Source organism: Poecilia mexicana, unplaced genomic scaffold (assembly GCF_051168715.1).
Source record: "Poecilia mexicana isolate PSO_F unplaced genomic scaffold, ASM5116871v1 scaffold_6, whole genome shotgun sequence".
NCBI lineage: Eukaryota > Metazoa > Chordata > Actinopteri > Cyprinodontiformes > Poeciliidae > Poecilia > Poecilia mexicana.
The window spans coordinates 15,522,235-15,547,662 of NW_028263375.1; the positions used below are offsets into that span (position 1 = coordinate 15,522,235).

Consider the following 25,428-nt stretch of genomic DNA (forward strand, 5'->3'; position numbering starts at 1 on the left):
AAACACAATATAGACTTATCCATGTAATGTTAGGGGGGGAGGGGATAAAATTTTACAATATCATTCATGTTTTTTACGTGTACGATTTTATGTAAAAAACAATATTTCAAACATCTTTAAAACCCAGAGATTAATATTCTCATTGATATGAGCATGTACATATCTGCAGCTGAGTCAGTATCACTAAATTATTTACATCAATAACATTTTGTTTGGAGATCTTCAGATCTTTGAATGCCATTTTTCTGTTATCCGCTGTTTCCTGTCAACTTCATTAACATTATCTGGCCATTTCTAAAACAGCATATTTAAGTGTTTTGTGAGCCAAAGACATCACTGACTCATTTCCACTAATGAGACACTAACGCAGGAACAAAAATATGCCACCTCATGTTTTAATTATAAATTTATTACATAATATAACAAACATATATCTCTGTGGTGGAGATATCCAGGGCAACGTCTCAGATCTTGCCTCAGTCTTTACCATCGCCCTTGATTTTTTATTTTTTTTTACGTGGAGAAGACTAGGTAGCCTCTGGTTAGCTTGGGCTGTTAGCATAGGCTCTTATGTATCAGATATTCACGTCCAGAGGAAGAGAAGTTGTAGATGAGTTGCCTGGGTGATTAGAAGCCGAGAAGGGGATGTTCTCAAGTGAGACAAGGCTGAGGCGTTGCAGTGATACATCCACCGTTCTAAACTTCACAGTGCAAACAAGGAGAAAACCAACAATGAAAGAAACAAAACCTCTGATGATAAGATCACTGGTTCCAGTGTGTCGACGGGTACCAGGGAGTTTTTTTTTTTTTTTTTTTAAGAAAAGACACATTGCTTCTCTCCTCGACTGTGTAGATTGTGCTTTGTTGATTAAGAAATATAGAGCCTACCTCTTCGCAGAACTTATTTGACCTAATGATGTGTCAGTCTGTTACTTGCTGCTCATCTAAAATGTCTTTATTTGTTGTAAACTTCCACAACAACCCAACTCAACCATTTCTCTAATCAGGCCAGCCTGTGTCTGAGATCAGACTATTTTCTGGGAACAATAACTGTTATCAATCAAATCATGTAACTGTGTTGCCATGTCGCATAATTTAAGGACAAATGTCAAAGCAAGTAGAAGCACACAGGCTGTATAGATGTTTATACGTACGTAAATCTATATGGAGACATCTATATAGCCTGTGTCTTTACGAAGTAAGAAATAAAAGTGCATCTCAGTAAATGATTGTATTGAAAAGTTTGTTTTAAAAAGTTAGATGAGAAACTAAAACCCATTTATTATGTCGATTCATTACACACAGAGGGACATAATTCAAGTGTTTGTCTCTTGTAATTTTGCTGATTATACCTTACACCTAATAAACAAAATGTCACTTGAGAGCTATTAAACTAGATGCAACAGCTTGAGGTGTCATCTATAGATGTTGATTTTTAAGGTTTTATCAAGTCCAACGCTAGCGCATCCTTCTACCATATTAGTAACATTACATGCTTCTCTCTGCTGACAAGCTTCATGGAGATGTTGATTTCATTCTCCACCAGGACATGGCTTCTATCCAAATCCTAATCCATAAGTACCAGCACTTGGTTTAATGACCATGATATCACAGTACTCGACCTAGATAACGCAATCTATGAGGTTTCATCATGAGGAAGATGAGGTCCAACAACAAGCTGAAACCCTGTATTAACACAAACTACAGGTGGATCACCTCCATGCCACACAGCACTGATGCAGCGCTTCATGCAAAATCCAAAGTAAGCCCCAACCAGATATTGAATGCATAAGTTGTACACCAATCTAAAAAACACATTCCTTGTTTTGATTTTATGTAACATCTTTACTTTCAAAGAAACAAAATTGGGAATTTTATTTTATCCGTGAGCCACAATCGTAAAATGTAACCGAACTAAACGTTTGAATTATATCAACCTGTGTGTAATAAGTCCAGATAGAACATGAGTTCCACGTTCTCAAAGGACTAACAGAAATAAATAAACCTTTCAACGAACTTATTTGAGATGCACATGTACTTCCACCTGCAGGAAAATGCCAAAGGATCCAAAAAATGTCAGTTCTCAAGATTACCAGGAGATGGCACCATATTGTCGTAATACATAACAGCTTAAGAGTGCTGTAACTAAGATAGTCCTAAAGCAAAAGACAAATATACAGTTAAGTTACTTTTTGGCACATTTTTTTTTTTTTTTTTTTTTGTGTGTGTGTTGTTTGTTCCTCACTGGATCATCGCATATAGCATATTCAAAACTCAGAATCTGAAAGTCTGAAAAAGGAAAAAGGAGAGCTGCCAGACAGAGTGCAGCGGAGTGGAAATGCCATTTGGGAAAGGCTGTACAGAATTAGTGACACTGCATAAGAAGCACCTACGCAGTTCCAAGGTGAGATCTTCTAGTCTTGACTCAGGAGTAGAAAATTTGACAGTGTTTTGCTTATCTTTCTCTCTCTCTCTGTCTGTCTCTCCCTCTTGGGCAGAACAGTCCACATTTTGAAGACATAACTCTGAACAAAAACACAATACATAATGATGAGCTTCAGTGTTGAAGATGAATGCGTGTGCATTTTCCTGTGTGTGTGTGTGCGTGTGTATGCGTGTTTGTGTCTGTGTTGTTATGTGACACAGCCACAGCCGGCAATCTCTGATGGTACAGTAAGGCTATAAGTGGACTAACGCCAAAGATGTAAACCCCAACAATTAACCGCACTCTCACGGTCGCATGCATTCTCTGCATCTCACTCCCAAACAAATTACGCAGACTTGAAAACAAACAAACAAACAAACAAAGAAAACAAGCATTTGCACACATGCGCACTCATTCACACGCGCACGGTGAAGAGGAACAAGCACACAGAGAGATTCAGGGAATCCAGATGCACTCATGCGCTTGGACGATGGGTGGCTTTTATGTTAGCACCTTGTCACCTTGTTTTGTGCAAATCATCCCCTAGTTCATAGTTCAGAGTTCAAAAGTTCAAGAGTTCATAGAAAGAATAAAATCTGCTCACCTTTTCCACAGGTGGTTAACTATGCATATATGCCAAACATTCATATATAGATCTATATACTTTTCAAAAATTTATAGGAAATCTATTATATATACATTGCTTGTGATTTTAAAAAAAAAGCAAATATTTGTAGTTCTTTTTTTTTTCTTTTTTTTTTACAAGTCTAAGTATGTTCAGAACGGGCAGGAGGTTTATTTTTTTCTTACCCACCACTCTAAAATTCAAATGAGTAAAATATGATGTTCCACGCGCTACAAAATCTACCCACAGTGGCTGAAGGTAACAAATCAGCAACAGAAGAAGAAAGAAAGGAGAACTTAACACTGCAGTTACAAGGAAAATAAAGAGTGAGGTCACAGTGAGGCAGTGAGTGCTATTCCTACAGCTCCTATATAATGATTTTGTTCACCGCCTGCTTTTCAGAAAGGACAGGGGGGGAAAAAAAGAAAGATGCACACAAGTTTTTGCCAAGTGAAAGTGCCTTGGCTGAATGCTTCTGATGAGCAGAGGTTTTTAGTGGTAACAGACATTTCCTGGCATTCTGTCAGAAAAGAAGACAGCTAGAATGCCAAAATGCCTTTTTTTTTTTTTTTTTTTTTTTTTTCCTTTGTAGCATGAATAAAACTCACTGGTTCTCACTGCCAGCTGAAGCTGCTCATGAGTACAATTGCAGATTTGTATTGTTAAAAGAAAATTCAGCTTCCCTCCCCCCCCCCTCTGTTTTACAACCATTGTTTATTTTTTAATAGTTCTGGCTGATAATATTTCACTCACTAAGAGTGGTATACCTAAAAAGAAACCAGCTGCACATTCAGGTTGTAAAGTACTGAATTTTCTTTAAGACCTTTTACTGTCTTTCCCATCCCCACTGCTGAAGAAACGATGCACCTATTGGTGTATCGTTGGATAAAAATTTATGTTGCAAGGACGTCGTGTGTGTGAAAAGACTTCACTGGATATAAATCTTCATAATTTTAAAATAACTGTGGCAGCTCTGTTGGCTTTTGAGGACTGAAAAGCCTCTGACTTTTCCACCAGCAGGGAACTTTACTGTTAACTTTTCAAAGTTAAATCTTGGAGATTTCAACTTCTGAGAGTCAAACTGAATATTTTTTTTTTGTATGGTTATTTTACCAACAGAATTTCATTCTGGCCCATGCCGTTGTTGAATATTGTGTTTTGCTTTGTAAATCAATTATTTGAATCCTTAAAAGGAAAAAAAAAAAAAAAAAACTCAACTTAAAACTAATTTTCTCCAATTATTTGGCTCATTAGTCGTCTCTGGCGAAAGTCTGAGACTGAAGCAGCAGGGATGGGTTTCAGCTGGGGTCTTAGCCTCACATTACGGGATGCCCTTTAGAGTGACGGAAGACCATAAACAAAATAAAAACGTACAACAACATAATGCAACTTGTCATGCTATGCCTCAAGAAAGGTGATCACACGGACATTTCTGTATGTATGATAAAAAATTAAATTTTCTGTATTTATATCTTGTTTTCTTTCAAATATATATATATATATATATATATATATATATATATATATATATATATATATATATATATATATATATATATATATATATATATAACTGGTAGAAATGAGTAAACTATTGGTGGATTAGATTTAAAGACCTCTTTCTGTCTTCTATACTAAAACCAAAAACAGCTGCGAATTCATATTAATATATCTTTTCTTTGCAATATTGTCTTTTCATCTGAAAGCTATACTTAGATACATATATATTATATTATGCCATATAATAGTAATATATATAATATTCCCTTTGGAAAATCAGAAAATTAATTATGAAAAAAGCCACGAGTGTTGGTTAAACATTCTCCAAATATTATAGATTGCACAGTCTTGGTACCAAGGCAGAGGGGGGTTTTTCCTCCTGTGGAGCTCCGCCTCTGGGCTCAAAAGTCTTCAGTTTAAAAACGATAGCAGGTATTCAGAAGACACACCTTTTCAGAGCTGCTATTTCCATAGCACTGTGTTCATCAGAGTTGATTTCAGTATAGAAATATTTTTGAAAGGCAACTGAGTTTTCTGTTTGGAACGAGAGTCCTTCCTCCTCCTCTCTTACTCAAACTGCCGAAGGCTTTCAGAGGCCTAATACGAGAGGGGAGAGAGGTAGAGAGGGTGCAGTGAGAAAGTGTGGGTGTCATTAAGGAAACAACGCAACTTTTCAGAAACCAAATGATCTAATTGGAGCTCCCGTGATTCTTCTTAGCAAAAAAAAAAAAAAAAAAAAAAAGACCAAATATCCTTTTTGGGATGTCTGGTCTGATTTGCTCTAGGCAAGAAGGCTGAGCCGTAAAGTGAGTAGAGGGTAAGAAAAAAAAAAAAAAGGGATGAATGTATATTGTATGAGTATTGCCTCTGCCTCTTTAGTGCATTGCCAAGTGCGGGATATTAATGCAGAACAGAAAGTGTCACTAGGAACCACAGGAGAACATTTTTAACACTGAACATAAAAAGCAGCTGGAGTAACAGAGGAGTGGTGTTCAGTGGATCCCTTATTTTCATCTAATTCAGGCTTTGTGTCTTTCTTATCCTGTTGCTCTTTTTCAGGGCGAGGGTCAGCTCTCCAGCAGCAGTTTCAGCGCTCGCTCAATGTTCATACGGTGTCCGACCCGTGTCACTCCCAGCTCCGCAAAGTCATCCTTGGTTAGAGCCGGGAGGTGAGAGCCTTCGATCTCGTGTTCCTGAAACCCCGCTCTGTGCTCTCCCAAGTTGATGCTCTCGAGCCAGTCTCCAACATCGTACTTGTTCCACAGGTGGAGGGGCTTTTGGTGAAAGGGTCGGAGGGCTAAAAGCGGTGAGCCTAAGCCAGGGGAATGGGAAGGTGACGGAGAGCGAGAGCGAGAACGTGCGCTGGAGCTCCTCATGACAAAGCGCACCTCTTTAGGCTCCTGGGGTAAGCTGAGACTAGAGGACTTGAGGATGGTTTGCGGCGGTGTAGTTGGTGAGGTTGGCAGGCCGAAGCCTGAGAATCGTCCAAGGGGGTCGCCCCGATCAGGTGAGCCTGAGCCGGGGCTGGGCGCGCGTCTGGTGACGGGGTAGCGGCTGCCGGGGCGGATGGTGTATGTGGTTCCATAGCTTCTCTGGGAAAGGGTGTGGAGCTCGCCTAGGCTGCTAAAAAGTCTGGTGGAGACACAGAGTTTTAGAATCGTTAATAACAAATAGTTAAAGACAACTTTGAAGAAAGAGACCACGCTTTGGGGTTTACAGTGCCTGTCAAAAGTATCCATTCCCCACTATCACTTTTACATATTTGTTACATTAATAACCACAAGGTTCAGCGTATTTCATTGGAATTTTATGTCATAGAGTTGTGCTGCACAATATGTCATAAATGTATTTGTATTGAAATATCACTGTACAGAGTTTGCACATAATGGAGAACTGTCTGGACCACAATAAGGGTGCGATGCATTCAGGCACTCTGGGGTCTAGATCTGCTATGAACCCAAAGAACAAAGACATTAACACCTTTTATTTAGTTTTCTTTTTTACTAGCCATTTTATTCATTCACAACATTATTAATGAATGTCATATGTTTTTTTTTTTCTTTAATATTGTGCAGGTCTATGACAGGCTAACACAAAGTAACACATATGTAAGACGTGTAGGGAAAAATAAAACGTAATTTGATTTTTATTCTTTTAACAAATAAAAATGTGAAGTGTGGAATGCACCTTTATTGGGTCCTCTTTAATCTAGTACCCCTACAAAACTGTGGTGCAACCAATGCTCTCAGAAGTCGTCCAATTAGCAAAGTTTGGCAATGGGTTATTAATTTTAGCACAAACAAAGCTGTTCTGTGAATGCCGACTGAGAGCTACAATATCAAACAAATGCAGGCAGGTTTACAAAAAAAAAAAAAAAAAAAAATCTGAAAAGCATTAACGGGAAAGTTTAAGCATCACTGTATTGTATCATTACATAAACCACAAACTCACATAAGGCAGTTGTTTAATTAGAATCTTTTAAATGTTTTCTCCTTTGTGTTTAAAAATGCAAACATCTTTTTGATATATATATATATATATATATATATATATATATATCAAGAATTATAATGTGTAAAGACATCTATGTATTTAAGACGTACAAAGCTGTCATCTAATTGTATTAAAAAAAAAAAGGCTTATTTATCCTGGAGTTGAAGCTCAGACCTGATAAGATGACCATCCAACCCAGTCTTACCATGTGGAGCCTTTTAGAAGGAGTTTAAAAAAAAAAACATCTTATGCTTCTTCAGCAGACACAGTATCTGGAGCCCAACAAGAAGTACTCAACAAAGATACCTCAACACTGTTTAAAGAACAATAAAACCAAAGACTGAGATTCATCTATGACTAGTCTAATGGAGGGAAAGATGATTAGAAAGAGGGATGGAAGAGAGTGCAAAGCTAAAACTGAGAAAGATTGTCTTGGTGGAAGCAGGCAGAAGCAAGAAGGATATATCTAAATATCATTCATGCATTTTATCCCTCTACTCTATTTGCTTGGAGCTTTACTATGAGTGACGTTCGAAGAATGACAAAAATGTAATGGAGCAAAGGTTGCTCAGGCTGGAAAAAAATGATCAGATTACAGGGAGCCAACAGGGCTGGGATGAGCTTCATGCGCACTTACACAGTTGTCCTGCCCTCCTGGGCGCACAGTCAGTTCTAGACCAATCAGATCAGAGCAGCAGGGCGGGGCATGCAAGGTGAGCAGAGAGAGAGCAATGGGAGAGAATGTTAGCATCACTCCATGAGACGCAGCCTGCTAACCAGACCCAATATATGCTTTAGCCAACTCTGCTGCCTTCAAGGTCCGGTATGTGTGTGTGGGTGTGTTCTGATTCTGGATTTAGATGGATTTGCAAATGTGATTGTGCTTGATTACAGCAGCAGAGTAAGTTTCAGCACAACAAAGTCTGACCAGTGGGGCCATATGAGAGAAGTGAGCACACTGTTCACATGTAAAACACTGTACAAAAAAACAAATAACTAAACAAACAAACAAAAAAACAAACAAACACGAATGAATAAATAAACTGAAGGCACATGTCTCTGGACTTTTGTGACTGTTTCCACATAAAGCTCAACATTTGTGGGGATGTGTGCTCATTATCATGTTATGTTGAAGAAATACAATTTTTTTCAGCTTAAACATGATTTGAAAAACCTACAAGGCGAACCAGTAAGACAGTCAGGGACCATGGCCATTCTCAACACAAACACTGAAAAACAAAACAAAGCTATGTAGTGTACACAAACAGCTCAAAAAAATTAAACCAAACACCACAAATGAAACAAAATTAGAACAAAGGTCTGTCATATACAGGGTTTGGGAAACAGTAAAGACAGAATGGAGCATCGTGGTGTGTGGAGGGTGTGAGATGGAGTAGCATTACAATTAGAAGTGCTGGGAGGCCAATGACATACGAGACGTCCTCCAGCAGGTGAAAAGGATTAAATGTAAATGCAGAGTGATAGAGAAAAAGGGATAATGGTGTGTATGATCATTTTTATCACAGCCAAAGGCAATTAACTGTCAGAATGGAAATGGTGGGAGGGTGAGAGGAATCTGAACTGGATGTTGCACGATGTGCTGTGTTTGAAGTCATGGCCTTCTTCACAATCCACCAAATTCAAGAACTCATTTTTATACTTTTATACTATTCCCTACTTAATATTCTTACTAGTCAGAAGAATATGCAAGTCACTTTGACCATGAATACAATCTGCTAGTTAGGAACCTTTGTTAACAACAGTAACAAAATTCTGACCCCACAAAAAAAACAAAACATAACATCCAGAATATCTAAGTAGACTGACAAAATGAACCCAATCCTAAGGATCCCCATCTCAAAACCTAAAGGATGCACAAAAAAAAAAAAATAATAATAATAATGCAGTGATACCAGTGCAATGGCTGACATCACCATTCCCACCAGGTGTCAATATCCCATCCAATAACAGCTACAGGTGCCTCTCAATTAGTTAGAATATCATCAAAAATTTAATTCTGTTCAGTAATCCACATTGAAAAGTGAAACGCCTGCGTTATACTGATTTATTACACACAGCGATACATTTCAAATACTTATGTCTTTTCATTTTGATGACAATGGCTTACAGCTAATGAACTCAAGTTCAGTTCCTCAGAAAATTTGAATATCACATTAAACCAATAATAAGGATTTTAGCACAGAAATGTTGGCATACAGAATAGTATGTCTGTGCACTGTACAGTGTATGCATGAAGTGCTTGGCCAGACCTGAATACTGCATCTACGCAATGTAGATGCAGTACGGAGGCAAATAACTTGTGGTACTGCTGAGGCATTAGGAAATCCCAAGTTGCTTTGACAGCAGTGTTGAACATTGTTGCGTCTAGTGCCTCTCATCTTTCTCTCGACAATCCTTGATAGATTCACCATGTGGTTTAGGTCAGGCAAGTCTGCTGGTTAATCAAGCACAGTGACGCCACAGTCACTGAAGAAAGTATTAGCCAAGGGCCCACATCATCTCTATAAAACTTGTCAGAAGATAACCTAGTATTATTAGTAAAGCACTTGGTAAAACACAATAGGTCAAGACCAATAGATGACATAGCTCAACAGACTGCAGAACGTTTATACAGGACCTCAAGGAACTTGACTTGATGATGCATTTCTCCATTCTTCTTTGCCTCCAGACTTTAGGACCTGGATTTCCAAATAAAATGCGAACTTTGCCTTAATTGGAAAAGAAACCTTTAATGAGAGTCTAACAACAGTCAAGTTTCTGTTTCATATTAAAGACACTTCTGCACGTGTCACAGCTGCAGCCCATGTCTTGAGGACTTCTTTATGTGGTGGCATTTAAATCACCAGTAACAGTCCATGCCAATTTTTTGATGGGTTTGCTTTACAGTCTTCTCAAGGCTGCAACTATCCCTATTGTTAGTACACATTTTCTAAAACATGTAATTTCCTTCCACATAACATAACTTTACATTATTAAGCTTGAGAGTTAAGGTCTTGAATAATAATCCCTTTATGGCCTACACTCTTTGTGGAGGGTATCAATGACAACTGAACAACGGTCAAGTCAGCAGTTCTACCAATAATTTTGCTGGATAAAATAAAAGTAGATAAATCTAAAAACAAATTGCTTCACTTGATGTAACTTAAAATTATCAAAATAAATTGAACAAGTACACAATATAATGAATCAGAATAATATATGAGTTTCATTTTTTTAATTGAATTACTGAAATGAACTTTTTTATGATATTCTACCTCTTTGAAATGGAAATGTATTTTGATAGTTACACATTAAGAAGCAGTGGATTTTTATGTCATGATTAATCAGTGTACAGTAAGGATGAATAATCCATCCACCTATACTCCCTTATCCGTGCAGGCATGTGGAGGGTTGTCTATCTCCAGTGGTCATTGGGCAAGAGGTGGGGTAACTCTGAAACCAAACCATTTCTGTAGACACTTAACTACAACTCTGAGAAACAAGCTGAAAATATATATTTCCACATGCACAACATTACATGGAAATTTAAGTATGACATCAACACTTTTCTGAGTTTTCAACAAGAAGGGGCAAAAAATACATATTCACATAATGCAATTTTTTTTCCAGCAAATGCAAACCTCTCATAGAGGAAAAATAGATATCCCACCATTTATTTGACAGTTACGTAAAATGACCTTTGACAATGTAAGGATTTTTGCCTTTTGCTTGGGTGAGTAACAGGGGAAGGTAAATAAGTTTAACTAACACTTAAGTCCTGTTCAAATACTGCTTAAAAATGAATCCCCAAATCTTTGAAGTCATCATTTTGCATACCATGAAGGTGGCAATGATAAGGGAAAAAGCTGTATTTTCTGTTTTTATCAAGTGTGTATTGTGATGTCTGCAAAGGGTAGTGGATAGAGGGATGTATTGTGTGACATTTGAACAAAGACTTAGGAAAACGCAGGAAGGGTAGATACTAGCGGGTCATAGGTTAGAAATAAAACATAGCAGTGTGTAAGTAAGTGCATGCCTGGAATCATGTTACATTGTTTGCACTAGTAGTTCTTACTTTAAATACACATTTGTATGTGAGTAATCTATACCCACAGAAAAGTTTTACGACACTAGCTTATTGACTACTACAACATTTTATAAAAAGGTCAAAGATTGTGACTTTGACAAACTACTGCCTTTGAAACTACTTATTTCTAAAACAAAAAATTCATAACAATCATCACACCTGTGTTGTAAAACTTTTATGCAAACAAGGTAACAATGTTTTAAGGGAAACAGGTAAAGAGAGTTGCGAAAAAGGTTTCTAGATGTTATTGTGCTTAGTTTATAGGGTAATTGTGTAAAGTATATAAAAAATATATTTGGTTTACCCTAGAGTCTATAACTTTAAGGTCTAGTTTCTTCGGTGTCCCCACATCTGCAGAAATATAGAGGATTTTACATTACACTTTTAGGTATGTAGTAAAAAAAACACCCACAGAAAACAGACTAAACCATCACTGTGTCTCAGATGTCACAGATAACCTTCTATCAGCTTTGGGAACCATATGTTCTGTGCCACTGCATGAAGCTAAAACCAACTATATGGCACAAGGACAGGAATATGCTTGAGAGTTCTAATCTGGAAATGCACAAAAAAATCTGTTGATGATCAGAGTTATACGGTTTTCAGCTTGATTGGCTTAGAAAATAACAGTCCTATACAAAATCTAAAATCAAATCTATTTTCTATTAGTGAAAGAGCCACACTAAGAACTACTGTGTTGCACTGACATTACTTTTTGGTTTAGACACAATTACTGAGTGCGTTTTGGTATCAGTGAAATATACAGTAAGGCCTTAGACTATAATTGCTCAAAGTATCCAGTCATCTGCCTGCAAAAACTCAAGTTCATGAGTGAAATGTCATTCCTACTTCTCCAGAAAAGCTTTTTACAAGGTTAAGTTGTGTTTAAGGGAATTTTTGACAATTCTACCAGACGTGCACCTGTGAGGTCAGGCGATGTTGGCCAAGATGTAGTGTCACTTCTAGTTCATCCCAAACATTTTCTATGGGATAGAAGTCAAGACTGTATAGCCAGTGAAATATTTTACCCAAATGTGTCAGTCACTTTATGAACCATGCTTTGAATACCAGTGCACAGTGATGTTGGAACAGGAAGGGGCCATCTCCAAAATGTTCACGTAGTATAAAGAGCATGAAACTGTCACACAGTGCTTTGATATGTTTAATTATTAATAGCTCATTTCTCTTTAACTAAATGGTAGATATTAACCTCTAAAAAATAGTCCCACACCATATTTTCCTCTGCGCCAAACTTTGCACTTGACACATCGAATCCTGATCCAATGCTTTCTAATTGCACTTGGGTATTGTAATGCTCAGTAGCAGTAGCATGGATGCTAACCATGACAATTATTCAAATAAGGTGCTATAGAAACAGGTCCAATCTTTTTATTGTTGTAGAATAAATAAACAATTCCACAATGACTGCTCTCTCATCCTTATAATAAATTTACTCCCAGTATAAAAAATGACTGGCTGCTTACACAAAAAAGCCTATGAAAATATTTTGAATGTGTTTCTATTACCCTCTAAGTTTTGGTTCTTATAAAGGAGCAAAAATCTACTAAAAACTGTATCAGCAGGTCAAAACTTCACAAAAGTGGAGGTTGTAAATTCTCCATTAAATTTTTAACAGAAGATCACTACATGCCACTAATTTTCACAACAATGCATTAGACATCTGATCTTTATAACCATCAACAATAGACTGCTAATAGATTTACATGAGGTGAGTGCAGCAAGCCCAAACAAACAGCAGGAATCGACACTAGAGAGTCATGTATTCAAGGAGTAACAAAGGTGCTGACAAATGAGTAAACACTCATATAATGGTGGTTAAATTAATCTATAAATCTCCTTTGCTGCAATTCTCTAATGTCTTTAGTCACTCAGTGGTAAAGACATTCTTGATATCCTCTTACCTTGCACCTGCCACAGGTGACTTTCTCCCAGGGTCAAGAGAGGCTCCCAGCGGCTCCTCACCCAGTGACCTAGTGTCTTTACTTAAATGCTGTAGACGTGAACTGAGCTCTCCCATAACTGATGGTTTTGTGCTCTCATCTGCACCTAGTCCAAGTCCTAGCCCACCAAGATTGCCCAAACTCCCAATCCCTAGCCCTACCCCGGGTCCTCGAGGTTCTACCAGATCCCCCCACAACTTGGACCTCCGTTGGAAGAGATAGCGTGGCTTGGTCGGAGCTAGACCAGTAACCGAGGCGGAACCACCTGCAGGAAGCCCAGCTCCACCAGCTGCTGCAGCAGCCAGTGCAGCAGCCTGTTGCTGGGACAGCAGCTCACTATCAGAGCTCTGCTTCAGCAAAGGGTCCCTGAAGGTGACGGGGCCTTTACTGCCTCCTATCTGGGATTTGAGTCGAGGCTTAGGAGGCACTGGCGGCTTGTCAAGAACAAAAGTCTGCCCGTCAGCATAGGAGGTGTGCGTGGTGTGTGTGTCAGCAGGCTCGCCACTTTCTGAGGACAACGTAGACATGCTGGAAACTGTAGAGACGGTGCTGGTGGTCTCAAGATGGTGGTCTCTCTCTCTGTCACTGGAGCTGCGCGTGTCAGCCTCCTCCACACCTGAGTCAGCTGCAGAACCAGCCTCGCCCACTGGTGGGGGCTCCAGAGGGTCAGAAGTTTTCCCTGAGACAGCTGCTGCACTGGGTGGAGGTGGTGGCTGAGGAGGCTGAGGCTGGGTGGTTGTCACAGTTGGGGTTGTTGGGGTTAAGGGAGTTTGGGGTGTTGGTGTGGCTGGTGTAGCAGGAGACAGAGCAGCTTTAGTGGATGACACTGGCATCCCCTGTGCCTGGGCCAGCAACCCATTTGCAAACTCATCTGGTGGAGGAACCACCCCAATCTTACGTAGCTCCTCTCTTGTTTCCTCATCGCTGGAAGATAACATAGCCGGTGGTAAGGTGACTGTGTAGGCATCCACATCCTCTTCTGAGCTTCCCTGAGCCAGGCTCTTCTCTTGGGCGGGACTGGCAGGACGCTGAGTTTGAGGCTGAACCTGGAGTTGAGTTTGGGGCTGGGGAGCTGTGGGAATGGGGGATTTAGCCCATGGACTCTGTGATTTGCTGGGCTCTATGGTTGCAGGCACAGGTTTCTGTTCTATCCCTGACCCCACCCCAACAGCCTGACCATTGCTGGTCGCATGAACCATGATCAGCCCAGCTGTCTTCTGCTGTGATGTATCCATAATGCTGATCAACATGCTTTTTTTATCCTCTAGTCTCTTTTCCTCCTTCCTCTCCTCAATTCTAGCTTCCATCTCTTGACGGAATGATATTGGTGATGATGATGTAGACCACTGTGGTTTGATGGGTTGAGGAGCCAAAATATTAGCCGGGGAGGATGATGTGCCATACCCCGCTGCCTTGGCGCTTTTAGGTGAAAAAGGGGGCGATGCAGTTACTCCATCCCCGTGTGGAGACTCTTTGGTCTGAGTGTCAGAGAACATTACAACCTGGCCTACTCGCTCTTGTTTAGTCCGAGGCTCTGGGCTGCCAGTTGGGGACTGACTCTGAGAGGTCAGTGCTCTCTCCCTTGCGGCCAGCGCAAGAGCTAGTGGTGAATTTGGGTCCAGAGGCTTTCCTGTGAGTGGATGGATAAAGGTGGTCCCACTAGGTGAGGGGCTCAGAGCCAAGGCAGGGGGAGGAAGCTGTCCAAGCTCTCGAGTTAACAGCCGTTCATCGATGGAGTGAGACTGAGTCAAAGAGGGGGAGTCAGGGCTTGTTGTAGGCGACCCTTCCATGGTCCCAACAGAAAGGAAGACAGTGGATTTCCTCCGCTCTTCAAGGCGACGTTCACGATCTTTTACTGCTCCAGCAATAGCAGCAGCAAACGGGCCTTTACCCTGAAACATCATCTCTCCTTGGGCTCGCAATCGCTCTCGTTCAGCCATGAGCTGCTGCTGGTAGTAGTCGACACGGCTGGTGTGCGTGTGCCCATGTGGGTGTCGTCCTGAGGGTGAGCTCTCTCGCGAGTGGGCAGCAGCTAAGGCTAGACTAGCCTTTTCTTGTGCATCTTCTACCTACCATTGGAGAAATGAAAAGGAAGATTTAAGCTCAGAAATCCTTTGGCATTTTTTTTAAGAATAAAAATGAAACTGTTATTAAGACACAACCTACCTGTAGCTGTTTCACCAAAGGACTTTTCTTTCTTTGGGGCTTTGTGGGTGTGAATAGTCCAATGCTGAACTGACCCACATTTGCGTAAGGGTTGTCAATTACCCTCCCCTTTCTTTTGATTCGCTCTGGTGGAGTAGCAGCAGAGGGACGGGGAATTTCTGTAGGCTCTACAGGTAGGTGGGAGGAGTCCTGTAGGATGATCATTGAGCGAGCTTTCTTCTGTCTCTCGATGTGTGTGGCTTGCCGCTGAGCGGCTTCGTAAGGCAGGTCCAAGGAGGATGGCTTGAAGCTGGAACGGCCTCCAGGCTCATGGCCTTGACTTTGGGTCCGAGACGGGGGAGGAGGAGGGCAAAAAGCTGGAGGAGGACCCGTGTCTAAGTAGTAAGGAGGTGGAGGAGGTGCCGTCTGAGGAGGTGGAGGGATAGGATGGGGTTGTGAGTGGTCTCGGAGGCTGTCTGTCATAGAGGAACTACGTGGAAATCTGTGCTCGCCTGCAAGTGCAGACAGTCTATCCTCTTCTGTGGCACCTGTTGACAGAGGGAAAGGGACAGGTTATTTAATTATGTGGCAGGGCTTACTAACAAAGAATAATTTATTTTAAATATACCAGGTTCACAGTTAGTCAATTAAAAAAAATGGCTTTCAACTGGAAATCAGTTCAGTTTATGATTCCTTAACAAAACATCTTATATTATTATTATTATTATATTGTTAAAGTTGTTTTGAGAGCAAACAATTCCATCTGTATTTATTACAAAAGCAAAACATCTGCACAAACTAAGCCTTATATTTTCTGGGGTTTCTCTTGTTCATTTTCTACAGAACACTGTGCTAAATCTGCTTTATAGTCACCTGCTGTTTGGATGGTAACTACAGATTACAAATATATTAAAAGTGTTTGTATTTATTTATTTATTTTACAGATGTTTGTTTTACACTCTGATATAATATGCACACCAAAAATCGTGAGCATTATTAGATAATGTGAGGATTTTTGCACAATTTGTTCATATCTCCTTTTCAATATTTATTAATATGTACTTGTCTTTGTGTTGGGAAATTTTGACAATTTTCATTATTGTTATCGTATTGTGTTGAGTAAAAGCATGCTTGCAAATTTTCACACTTTTTACTGCACTTGCTTGGACATCTTGCAGCCCCTTCTGGACTCAATACAGTTTTGAAATCAAAATTAGCTTAGATTGTTTATGGTATTACCAAATTCTTAGTTTCTTATCAAAACCAGAAGATTTAACGTGTTTGATGTTACTTTGTTTAAAATTGAGATTTTCCATAAAACTCATACAAAAACAAAACAAAGTGTCTTTCAGATTTAATTAAGTACATCAGGAATGAATGTTTTACCAAAAGACTTGGTCCTGGACATGCCTTTAGGGAATGGTATGTGACCTCTCTCGATACCCGGGTGCAGACCTCCATGTAGCGTCATCCCTTGTCTCTCAAACAGTGACTGCAGCACAAAATTCAGAGCTGACAGTGTAATCAAAGCCACTTTAAAGAAACTTCAGTAAAATCTCTATAACCTTTAGCAGAAATAAGTCAGTAACTGTGTGGATTACTGCATGCTGTGACCGCCTTGGGTCATTTTTCTTTCTCTCTTTTGCTTCTAAAAGAAAAATACTTTTTAAATCAAACTTTTTTTTTTGTGCAATACTTTTTTCACAGGAAAGCCCCGACTGAATGACAAAAATAATGTAAAAACAGAATGAGGTTTTGGAGCCTGAACTTGAATCATTAAATCATCAAATTAAGGTACCGTAAACATGCTGTTTGTATGTGAAACATGGTTGTATTCAAACTATTTAAATAAGAGTGGAGTAAAATTCTTCAGCTGTGGTGTTGAAGAGTCATTACCGGTTTTCACAAACTCCTGATGTCAGCCATTGATATTGTGCCAAGACAAAATCTAGTTACAGTGTTTAGGGGGCAAACACTTTCTCACACATCGGCAGATTGGATTGGTAAGCTTTTGTCCTTAATAAATGAAATCATCATTTAAAAACAGCATTTTGTATTTACTCGTTTCATTTTTAAACAGTTTTAAAATTTATTTTCTAATCTGAATCATTAAAGCGTGACAAAAAAAAAAGAGAGAAAAAAACAGAAGAACTTTTGTATTTCAGGGAGAATTGGTATGTGGAGCAGCATGGCACAGAGAGCTGTCTGGAAGTGTGCTGTGTGTAGGTTCACTCACACTGATCTCTGCTGGTGTTATTCTCCTGCTGGTAGGCCGTTGTTTGACAGTGGCTGCTCTGTAATCTGCCTCCGGGGGCTGAGAATGCAACATAGATTCCTGCGATGCCAACATCTCATCTAGTCTTTCTGTTAAAAAGGAAATGAGCCAGAACTAAATGCTAAGATGTAAGACCATGGAAATGTTCTATCACAAGCTCCGACACGGATGTCAATGGGAGAGAATGAAAAGACAAAATCCAGAACATAGCTACATGCTACAGGGTGAAATCTTGATTTGTGTTTTGGGTGAAAAATGATTTGTACGTTTTTGCTATTTCTCGTTTCTCGAACCAAGAGGTGAAATAAACAGAGCCAAAGAAAGTCAGAAAGTCGCAGTTTAGGTGTTCTGTTGTCTGAATTAGTGAAATTCTTGCATAAATTATTCCCCTCTTCTGCTGCTCCTCACGACTGAAAATAAAAGCAGCAAGCAGGGGAAGCCTATACTGCAATGCACATGCACAACAGCGATAAAAAACTTCAGGGCACAACTGGTATATATATATTTTACTGTCTGGTGCACCCTTTGCTAATGCTGCCCTGGGCAACTGCTCAAATGGCTCGGATCAAAAACTGCCTCCGGTCCAAATCCGCACTGCTCTAATGACACAGCAGTGATAAGTCATGATTATGACGCTCAGAGAAGTGTCAAATTCTTGCCTCAGACTCACCTCCTCGTCTTCTCCGAGCAGATGCTTGGTGGGAAAAAGATAGCGTCAGCAGAGGAGGGAAAATGACAAGAACAAGGCGACACAAGTGACTATTCTAAAAAAGTTAGGAGACACGCCATATTTCAACGACAGAGTCAAGTAGGAAACATGAAAGAAAAGGAGGAAGAGAGTGTTGAGTTTGTTCGCCAGTTCTTAGGCACTCACCCAGTTCCTCCAGCTCAGCCGTCATGGACTTGGAGCGCAGCGTCAGGGTGGTGCTCGGAGCTCTCTTGGGTGGAGGGGGAGCTGTGGAGACAAGGCATGGAGTTGAGGACGATGTAGCTGTGGATGAGAATCCTTTGGCTTTGCGACTCAGTGCCCTCTTGGCGTCCCCCAGTCGCCCGGCCCATCTGGTTTTCACTGCTTTGATTTGCGTGTAATCGAGGGAACTGGAGGTCTCGCACTTGTTGGCGCTGCGGCTGAAGCTCAACTTCTTCATGTTTCTCTCTTTGTCTGATGGCTTATTAATTTGTCTTTCTTCGCAACTTTCAGGTTTGTAATCTCTGTGCTGCCAGAATGTCCCTCTGTTGAGGAGCCCATTGGCAGTAAATGAACAAGTCACTCGTCTCTGTGGCATCCCGAGCTGTTCGAATCCTTCCATTAAACACAGAACAACATAATTTGTCTGCTACAATAGTAGGCATAAGTGCAATGTGTGCATAGAGGAGAGGGAGCAACTCATCCATCTTCCCTTTAATATACTGCCTGCCTTGAATTTAGCAGATGTGCAATTGATAGAAACGCATTAACACTTCAGTTTACACTCACATGCCTGCACTCGCACAAAGAAAACTCCTTGAGGGAAGACATAATGACACGAGGGCCAACAGACAAAGAGATGACAGCAAATTTAACGGCTAAAGGAAAATGATGCGCTGCAGCCTTTACATTACAAGAGCCCTTGGGAACCTTCCAAGCTCACTACACACACAAACACACAAGGCAACTGGGCTGTTAATTCCCAGGCAAGGCAGTAAATCATATCTGCCAAACAATGGATTCAAAAACCAAACCGCAAAGTTGCAGGCTTCAAAATAAATGCAATTAAATATTGTACATAACTAAACTGGAAAGAGAGCAGACGATTTAGCAGCAACAGCAAAATATCATGCAGTAAGATAGTATCGGTAAAGCCACAGCCCATTAGCAGCCTTTACAGGATAACGTCTAAAAGAAACCAAATTTCTTGTCAATCACTCAGTCAGCTCGCTCTAAGACCAACCAGCTAACACTGAAAGCAGCCCTCTAGAGCCGTAACTCCCTAGATCGCACACAAGCCCCGATGCAGCAGCTGCACATCTACTGTACATACGCCATCCCGGGTACTGTCCAAATATCTTCATTTCCTCAGCAGCCTGCACACTCTGCTACAGAAGCAGGGAGCAGAGCAGATAGAGGAGGATGGAAAAAGAGAGGCTCAGATGGAGAGAGAGTGTTGCAGTTGCTGTAATGTAATGCTTAATTCAAACATGCATTGTAGTCACCATAGCAACGGTGGCAGTAGTGAGGCCACGCATGGTGCAGAGAAATTTGTATTTGTATTTGTGCTAGGGTGAGGCGCAATAAGGAGAGTTTGTCCAACCGGAGTCGGTGAGTGGCGACAGATGGTGTTCAGCGAAAAGAACAAAGGAAAGGTGAAGTAAACTACGGACAAGACTTTTGTTTTTTACCTAATCTGAAACAATCCATTTGGTCGATCACAAGACATATTTTTCAGCACTTTAATCTCTTTGGTTAAAGGGCAAATGTATCTTAGTGCCACCTATTGAAGCCTGTGGTTAAAACCGTGAAATATAAATAAATCTTAATTGGCATTTTGTTTTTCAACACAAATAAGTAAATTCAAAAACAAGACAGTTTTAACAGTAAGATGCCATTGGCCACAGCTCTCTTAAAAACAGAAATCGAATGCAGTATACCCTGTTGTATTTTGGAAATGGACTGTTTTCTTGATCCGAAAAGACCTTTATAGCAAAGAATCTTGAACAGATGTTTGACTGCTGTAAACCAGAACATAATGTAAAGGCACTTCAAACAAAAAGGCCCACAACATTTGACCACTCTCATTCAAAATTGTGGAGTTCATTTAAATAGATTTTAAGAATTAGCTTTTTTTTTTTTGACCTTAGTCGTCAGTTTAATTTTCCCATTCCTACACTGCGCTGCACCTCCATTGTAACCATCTAAAGCATGTTTGACAGAAGAAGTCGGACATAGTCCTTTGTCATTATTCCGCCCGCCTACTTTCTGCGATTCCCCCGTTCCTGTGGTAATAAAACCACCCACAGTAAAATAAAAACACCTCCATGCTTCGCAGCTGGCACCGTGTCCTCAGGTTCTACAGCCTCAGTCCAACTCCTACATCATCAGTTAGTTCAAACCTCAGGTCCAACAGACCACGATCCCAAACACACAGAGAAAGAGAACAGACAAATCAGGCTAACATTATGATGTAGAAAATTACCCATAACTCAACTCTAAAGTTTACCAATTTTGCTTAAAGTCTTAAACCTGTGTGGATTAGACTTAAACCTGTGTGGATTAGACTTAAACCTGTGTGGATTAGAATATGCCTTCAATAAAATGTGTGCAACTCATTTTTATTTTTTATTCTCTGAAGGTGTAAGTTCATCATTACACCACCCTGAAAAAAGAACAATTTAAATTAATCATTAAAACTATAATAAATATAATATTCGTGCTGATAATTTATATATGTAAACTTTGTACTTTACCTGGTTTAGGTGTAAGAAAGACAAAGAAATATGCAAACTGAGACCACAAATCAGTAATACAATTCAGCATAAAGGGCACTCACCTATCTTAGAGCAAACCCATTAACTTCTGTCTCTAAATTTCAACAATCACTACTATTCTAGCATGCTTTACAATGTAGATAATTGTAAAGTTCGGAGGTTACTGTGACAGGACTGTGTGGGTGCAAAGTAATGGCAAACTGTGGTTGACATGGAAACTACATATATTTACAACATGGAACTATTCCTGACAACATAGAAACACCTATATGTGTATAAAAGCCAATTACGCATTTCCATCACAACACGTAATGCACTGAGCTTCAGAATAATTGTATGGAGTTGTGTTTAAAAGAGCTTTATTTTCATTCACAACAATGTATTGAGAACACAATGCACTCAATATGAAATCATAACATGAAGAAAAGTATTAAACTCATTTTTGTTCACCAGAATGTGGAGAAAACAATAAATATTTGGGTGCTAAGAAGTTGAAGTCTGTGCTAAAAATGAACATCTCTTTCAGTGTTTAAGTTTATATTAATCTTTATAACCACTGTTTCAGAAAACGTCATGCCATCTATGCTGCATACCGCCGGACATTTCTGGCACTCGTGTACGAATGGCCACTCCCAAGACCACTTACGATGGTTCTGGGACAAAAATGAAAATTCAGCTCTCTTACTGGTGTGTTTGGGGTCAGAGCTATTTCCTTTCACCATGCTGGGCTTAACCTCTTCAAAGTAATTTGAGGTATTTTAACTTTTGTATGACTGCTATGTGATAAAACAGCATGAACATGAGAATTATCCTTGAACAGCAAAGTACCTAAGTACACTGTGACTTGAATACAGTGTTTAGGGGATGTCTGACAAACTGCATCTCCTAGATCCAAATAGAATGATCTCGTTTCCACCAGCGGAAAAGTTTTTCTCCATCTTTTTCAGTCCCTGTGTTCTTTAGTAAGTTACAATCTCTTCAGCACATTTCATTTTGTTATACAGAACTAATACCATCCACTCTTTTCCATGTGCCTTATCACATCATATATACTACAGACCTGACTCATAAACTTTAGTTTGGAAACTTAAACGTGAACATTTGCAATGATTTTTTTTTTTACACGTGAGTTGACATTATTAATTACATTATTACTTCCAAATAGCCTTACCTTTCTTTCGAACAATTTCTTCCGACTCTGGCTTGCGTGTGACAGAAACAACTTTCATTAGGAGTCGGCTCCCCCCTTGCCGGATTAAAGACACCACCTGCTTGTGGCCCACCTTCACTACATTCACCCCGTTCACCTGGACAAAATGCAAGAAGACAGAAACTAGGTCAATGCTGATGAAATTCTGATCAAATTCTGGTCACCTCACATGAAACATTTGCAAGTCACAAAATAAATAATAGAACTGAATTATTATTATTATTATTATTATTGTTTATGATATCAATTAATTATCTCACAAAGATTATTACAGTGTTACATCTAAACTAATTGAAAAAAAGACTTCTCTGTAGAATACACATACTAATGAAATCGGTTTACTCCTGTGTTTCAGAAATTACCTCCATCTTCAGTGTTTTGAATGAAGACACACACACACACACACACGCACACACACACACACACACACACACACACACGCACACACACACACTTTTTCTTAACTACCTCAATGAGAAAGTCCCCCGTCCTGAGACCAGCCCTCCAGGCCACTCCCTCCACGTCCACCGACTCCAAGTACTGCAGGGCAGGGAATGCTGGGGTGGGAGTGAACTCTTCAATAGGAGTTTCGGCTATAAAGAATAAAACAAACAACATTCAGAACTGCAATGTCTGTCTGGAAAGCATGGCAGTTAAAACCATACACCTCAGTGCTTCAGAGATTCGGAAAATAAAACTGCTGCACATTCCAAGCACCAAGCAATTACCAAAAACAACATTTAGGAAAATACTGGCTGGATTTTAATTGTTCCATTGTTTTCTTGTTTTGGGAAACCAAACACTGCTCTACAAAGAAGCAAATGGTTTTAATTACTTTATCTGGATAAGATATGTTGAGAAAGTGATACACACAATGTACAGAGGAGTCCAAAACCAGCAATGTGGCTTAAATATTATCTTTAAAACTTAAAACCTTAGAATGACATCCAGCACATCAATTTCTGCAGCCATTAGCGCTGGATGAGTCTTTTATATTTCTCCTTAGTGACAACTAACTATTTAAGAGGTGGACAATTTATTTAATGCTTAAATCCCTCCCTCTATTCTACGATTCAGTTGAAGGCAACATCCGTCCAGACCGGTCTGTGTCTGGACAGCGGGTGTGAAAAACCTGAGGACAAATTTGGCCTGACACTTTTATTTTCAACAGTTTAACAGTCTCATTCTGTCTCGGGACACACCAAAGGACCAGTCACTGACCTGATGTTACTCCCTACGCTCTTCAAAAAGCTACTTTGAAATCAGACACAGTTAAAATGATTAGACTCTGTGAGGAAATATTGTAGAGATATTTTTAAGTGTTCATTAACTTAACAGAATTTTGCTTGAAGGAAAAAAAGAAAAGTCACAATCAGAGATAATATATGTGACTTTTGTCTGTACGGTAATCTGCATTAAAACATTTTTAGAGCTCATTATAGGTAACCTGCTGCTATAGCTGTAATGTCCCATGTCATACAAATTTGAGCTTGATAGAAACACAGTGAAAGTATTATTTAAAGATATATCTGTGCAATGCAACCCAAATTATTTCCACCTATTTACAGATTTTCTTCTTAAATATTGGAAAGAAAATAAAGCTCGGGCAGCTGACATACCTAAGCGCAATGGCACTTGACACACAAGTGGCAAAGCAGCCAATCATTGTCTTGTCTGATTGGGCAAAAGTAAGATAAGGAAGACTCTTAGCTACTGTGGTTGTGCTAAGACGGTTTATTCACAGATCTTTGTTATTTGTGAGCCTCTGTGGGTCCTAACGTTAACAAGTCTCCCCTGATTGACATATATTTACTAACTAAACTACACAATACTTCATGCACAATAAAGGTGATTGGAGGAACCTAAAGCCTTCATGTGATTTTACTGCAGTGGAGCTCTTACCAGCTGCTGTCACATTTTCTTTCCTGCCTTGTATGCTGGCATATTAAAAGAAAGTGTCATGCAGGTCTGAAGAAGAGAAAATGAAAGAAATTTTGTGGAACATCAAGTACCTTCATGCCTTTAAAATGTCTGTCATACTTGATGTAGCCCTTTTCTGAAAAGTGCATTTGGATTAAAATCAAGGTGAGGTGTCCACAGTGTTCTGCTGAATCAGGATAACCTGTTCCTGAGACATCGCCGTCTTGTTTGCGTGACCCGAACCTACTGTGTTTACGTTCCACGTTTTCAATAATGAAACCAGAGAATTATAGTTACAACATTAATACTTCAAGTGAATATGCCAACTTATACTCGCTTCAATCCCTGAACAAACATGCAGCTCCGCCTGAAAACCCCCAATCTATATGCAGACGATCTATAGCAATATTTTGAGTGCAGCATAACAAATTCTGTTTAATCTCAAAGCAAGTGTGAGTAAATCACTGACACATGAGAGCTCTCAAAGAACTACTAAGTGAACCGCAGTGTGTGTGTGTGTGTGTGTGTCTGAGGGTGCTGGAGAGTAAAAGAACGAGTAAAAAAGAGAGTGGGGCGAGCCAAGATTCATGGTAGAGAGTGACAGAGCAGTAAAGCACACTCAGACTCCCGGCAAGCTGCCGAAGAGAGGCTGCCATGGTAACCACCACGAACGGGGAGCTGGCACGTGTGTGCTCGTAAAAGCGAATTTGCGGTTATGGAGTATGAGTCAAAAGGTGGATTTGGTTAAAAAGCGGGAGGGCTGACAGAATTCAGAGATAATCAACAGGAAGGATGAAGGAAGGGTGCATGGGAAGAAAAAGAAAAGGAAGAGCAAAAATGAGAGGAATACTAGAGATGATGTTTCTCTACTAAAGCCTAACGCCATGTGCGATGAACAGATGGGACAGCGAGCAGACAGCTCGGCCAAGGATGACGCTACCAGAAGGTCTACATGCTCTTTCTCTCTCTCTCTTACACACACAACACACACACACACACGCGCACGCACACACACACACACGCCTGAGTGCATCTGAGTAAATAAGCTGATTGTTGACCAAAGCCGCTTGTGCTGTTGACTAAAACAGTCACAATACTTATTGAGATGAACTCGATGACTCAGATCATCTAACTCCTTATGAGAACAGATCAATGTCACGCATTGAAAAGCACAGGCGCTGTGGACGGGAAGGTTCCAGGTGTCGGCGAGCTTAATAACTCACCTTTGGCTCCACGCAGGACAAAACCAAACCCCTCGCTGTCTTTCTTCTGTAAAACAGCATTCTTCTCTTCCACGATGTAATCACTGTCGAGAAAATAGC

The 25,428-nt window shown here is 39.9% G+C and overlaps 1 protein-coding gene across 1 annotated transcript in view; it reads right to left on the reverse strand.

Moving 5' to 3' along the window:
- Positions 1 to 4,677: 4,677 nt before the first annotated feature.
- Positions 4,678 to 25,428, reverse strand: part of shank3a (SH3 and multiple ankyrin repeat domains 3a) — a 28,784-nt gene continuing 8,033 nt past the window's right edge. Inside the window, exons 3-12 of the mRNA XM_088006729.1 lie at positions 25,330 to 25,412; positions 22,655 to 22,779; positions 22,148 to 22,283; positions 18,386 to 18,466; positions 18,182 to 18,205; positions 17,473 to 17,600; positions 16,623 to 16,728; positions 15,258 to 15,784; positions 13,053 to 15,160; positions 4,678 to 6,182 (exon numbers count right to left, since the gene is read on the reverse strand). Coding sequence (XP_087862855.1) covers positions 5,618 to 6,182; positions 13,053 to 15,160; positions 15,258 to 15,784; positions 16,623 to 16,728; positions 17,473 to 17,600; positions 18,182 to 18,205; positions 18,386 to 18,466; positions 22,148 to 22,283; positions 22,655 to 22,779; positions 25,330 to 25,412 — 3,883 coding nt within the window. The 3' untranslated portion in view covers positions 4,678 to 5,617. The remainder of the gene's footprint in view (positions 6,183 to 13,052; positions 15,161 to 15,257; positions 15,785 to 16,622; positions 16,729 to 17,472; positions 17,601 to 18,181; positions 18,206 to 18,385; positions 18,467 to 22,147; positions 22,284 to 22,654; positions 22,780 to 25,329; positions 25,413 to 25,428) is intronic.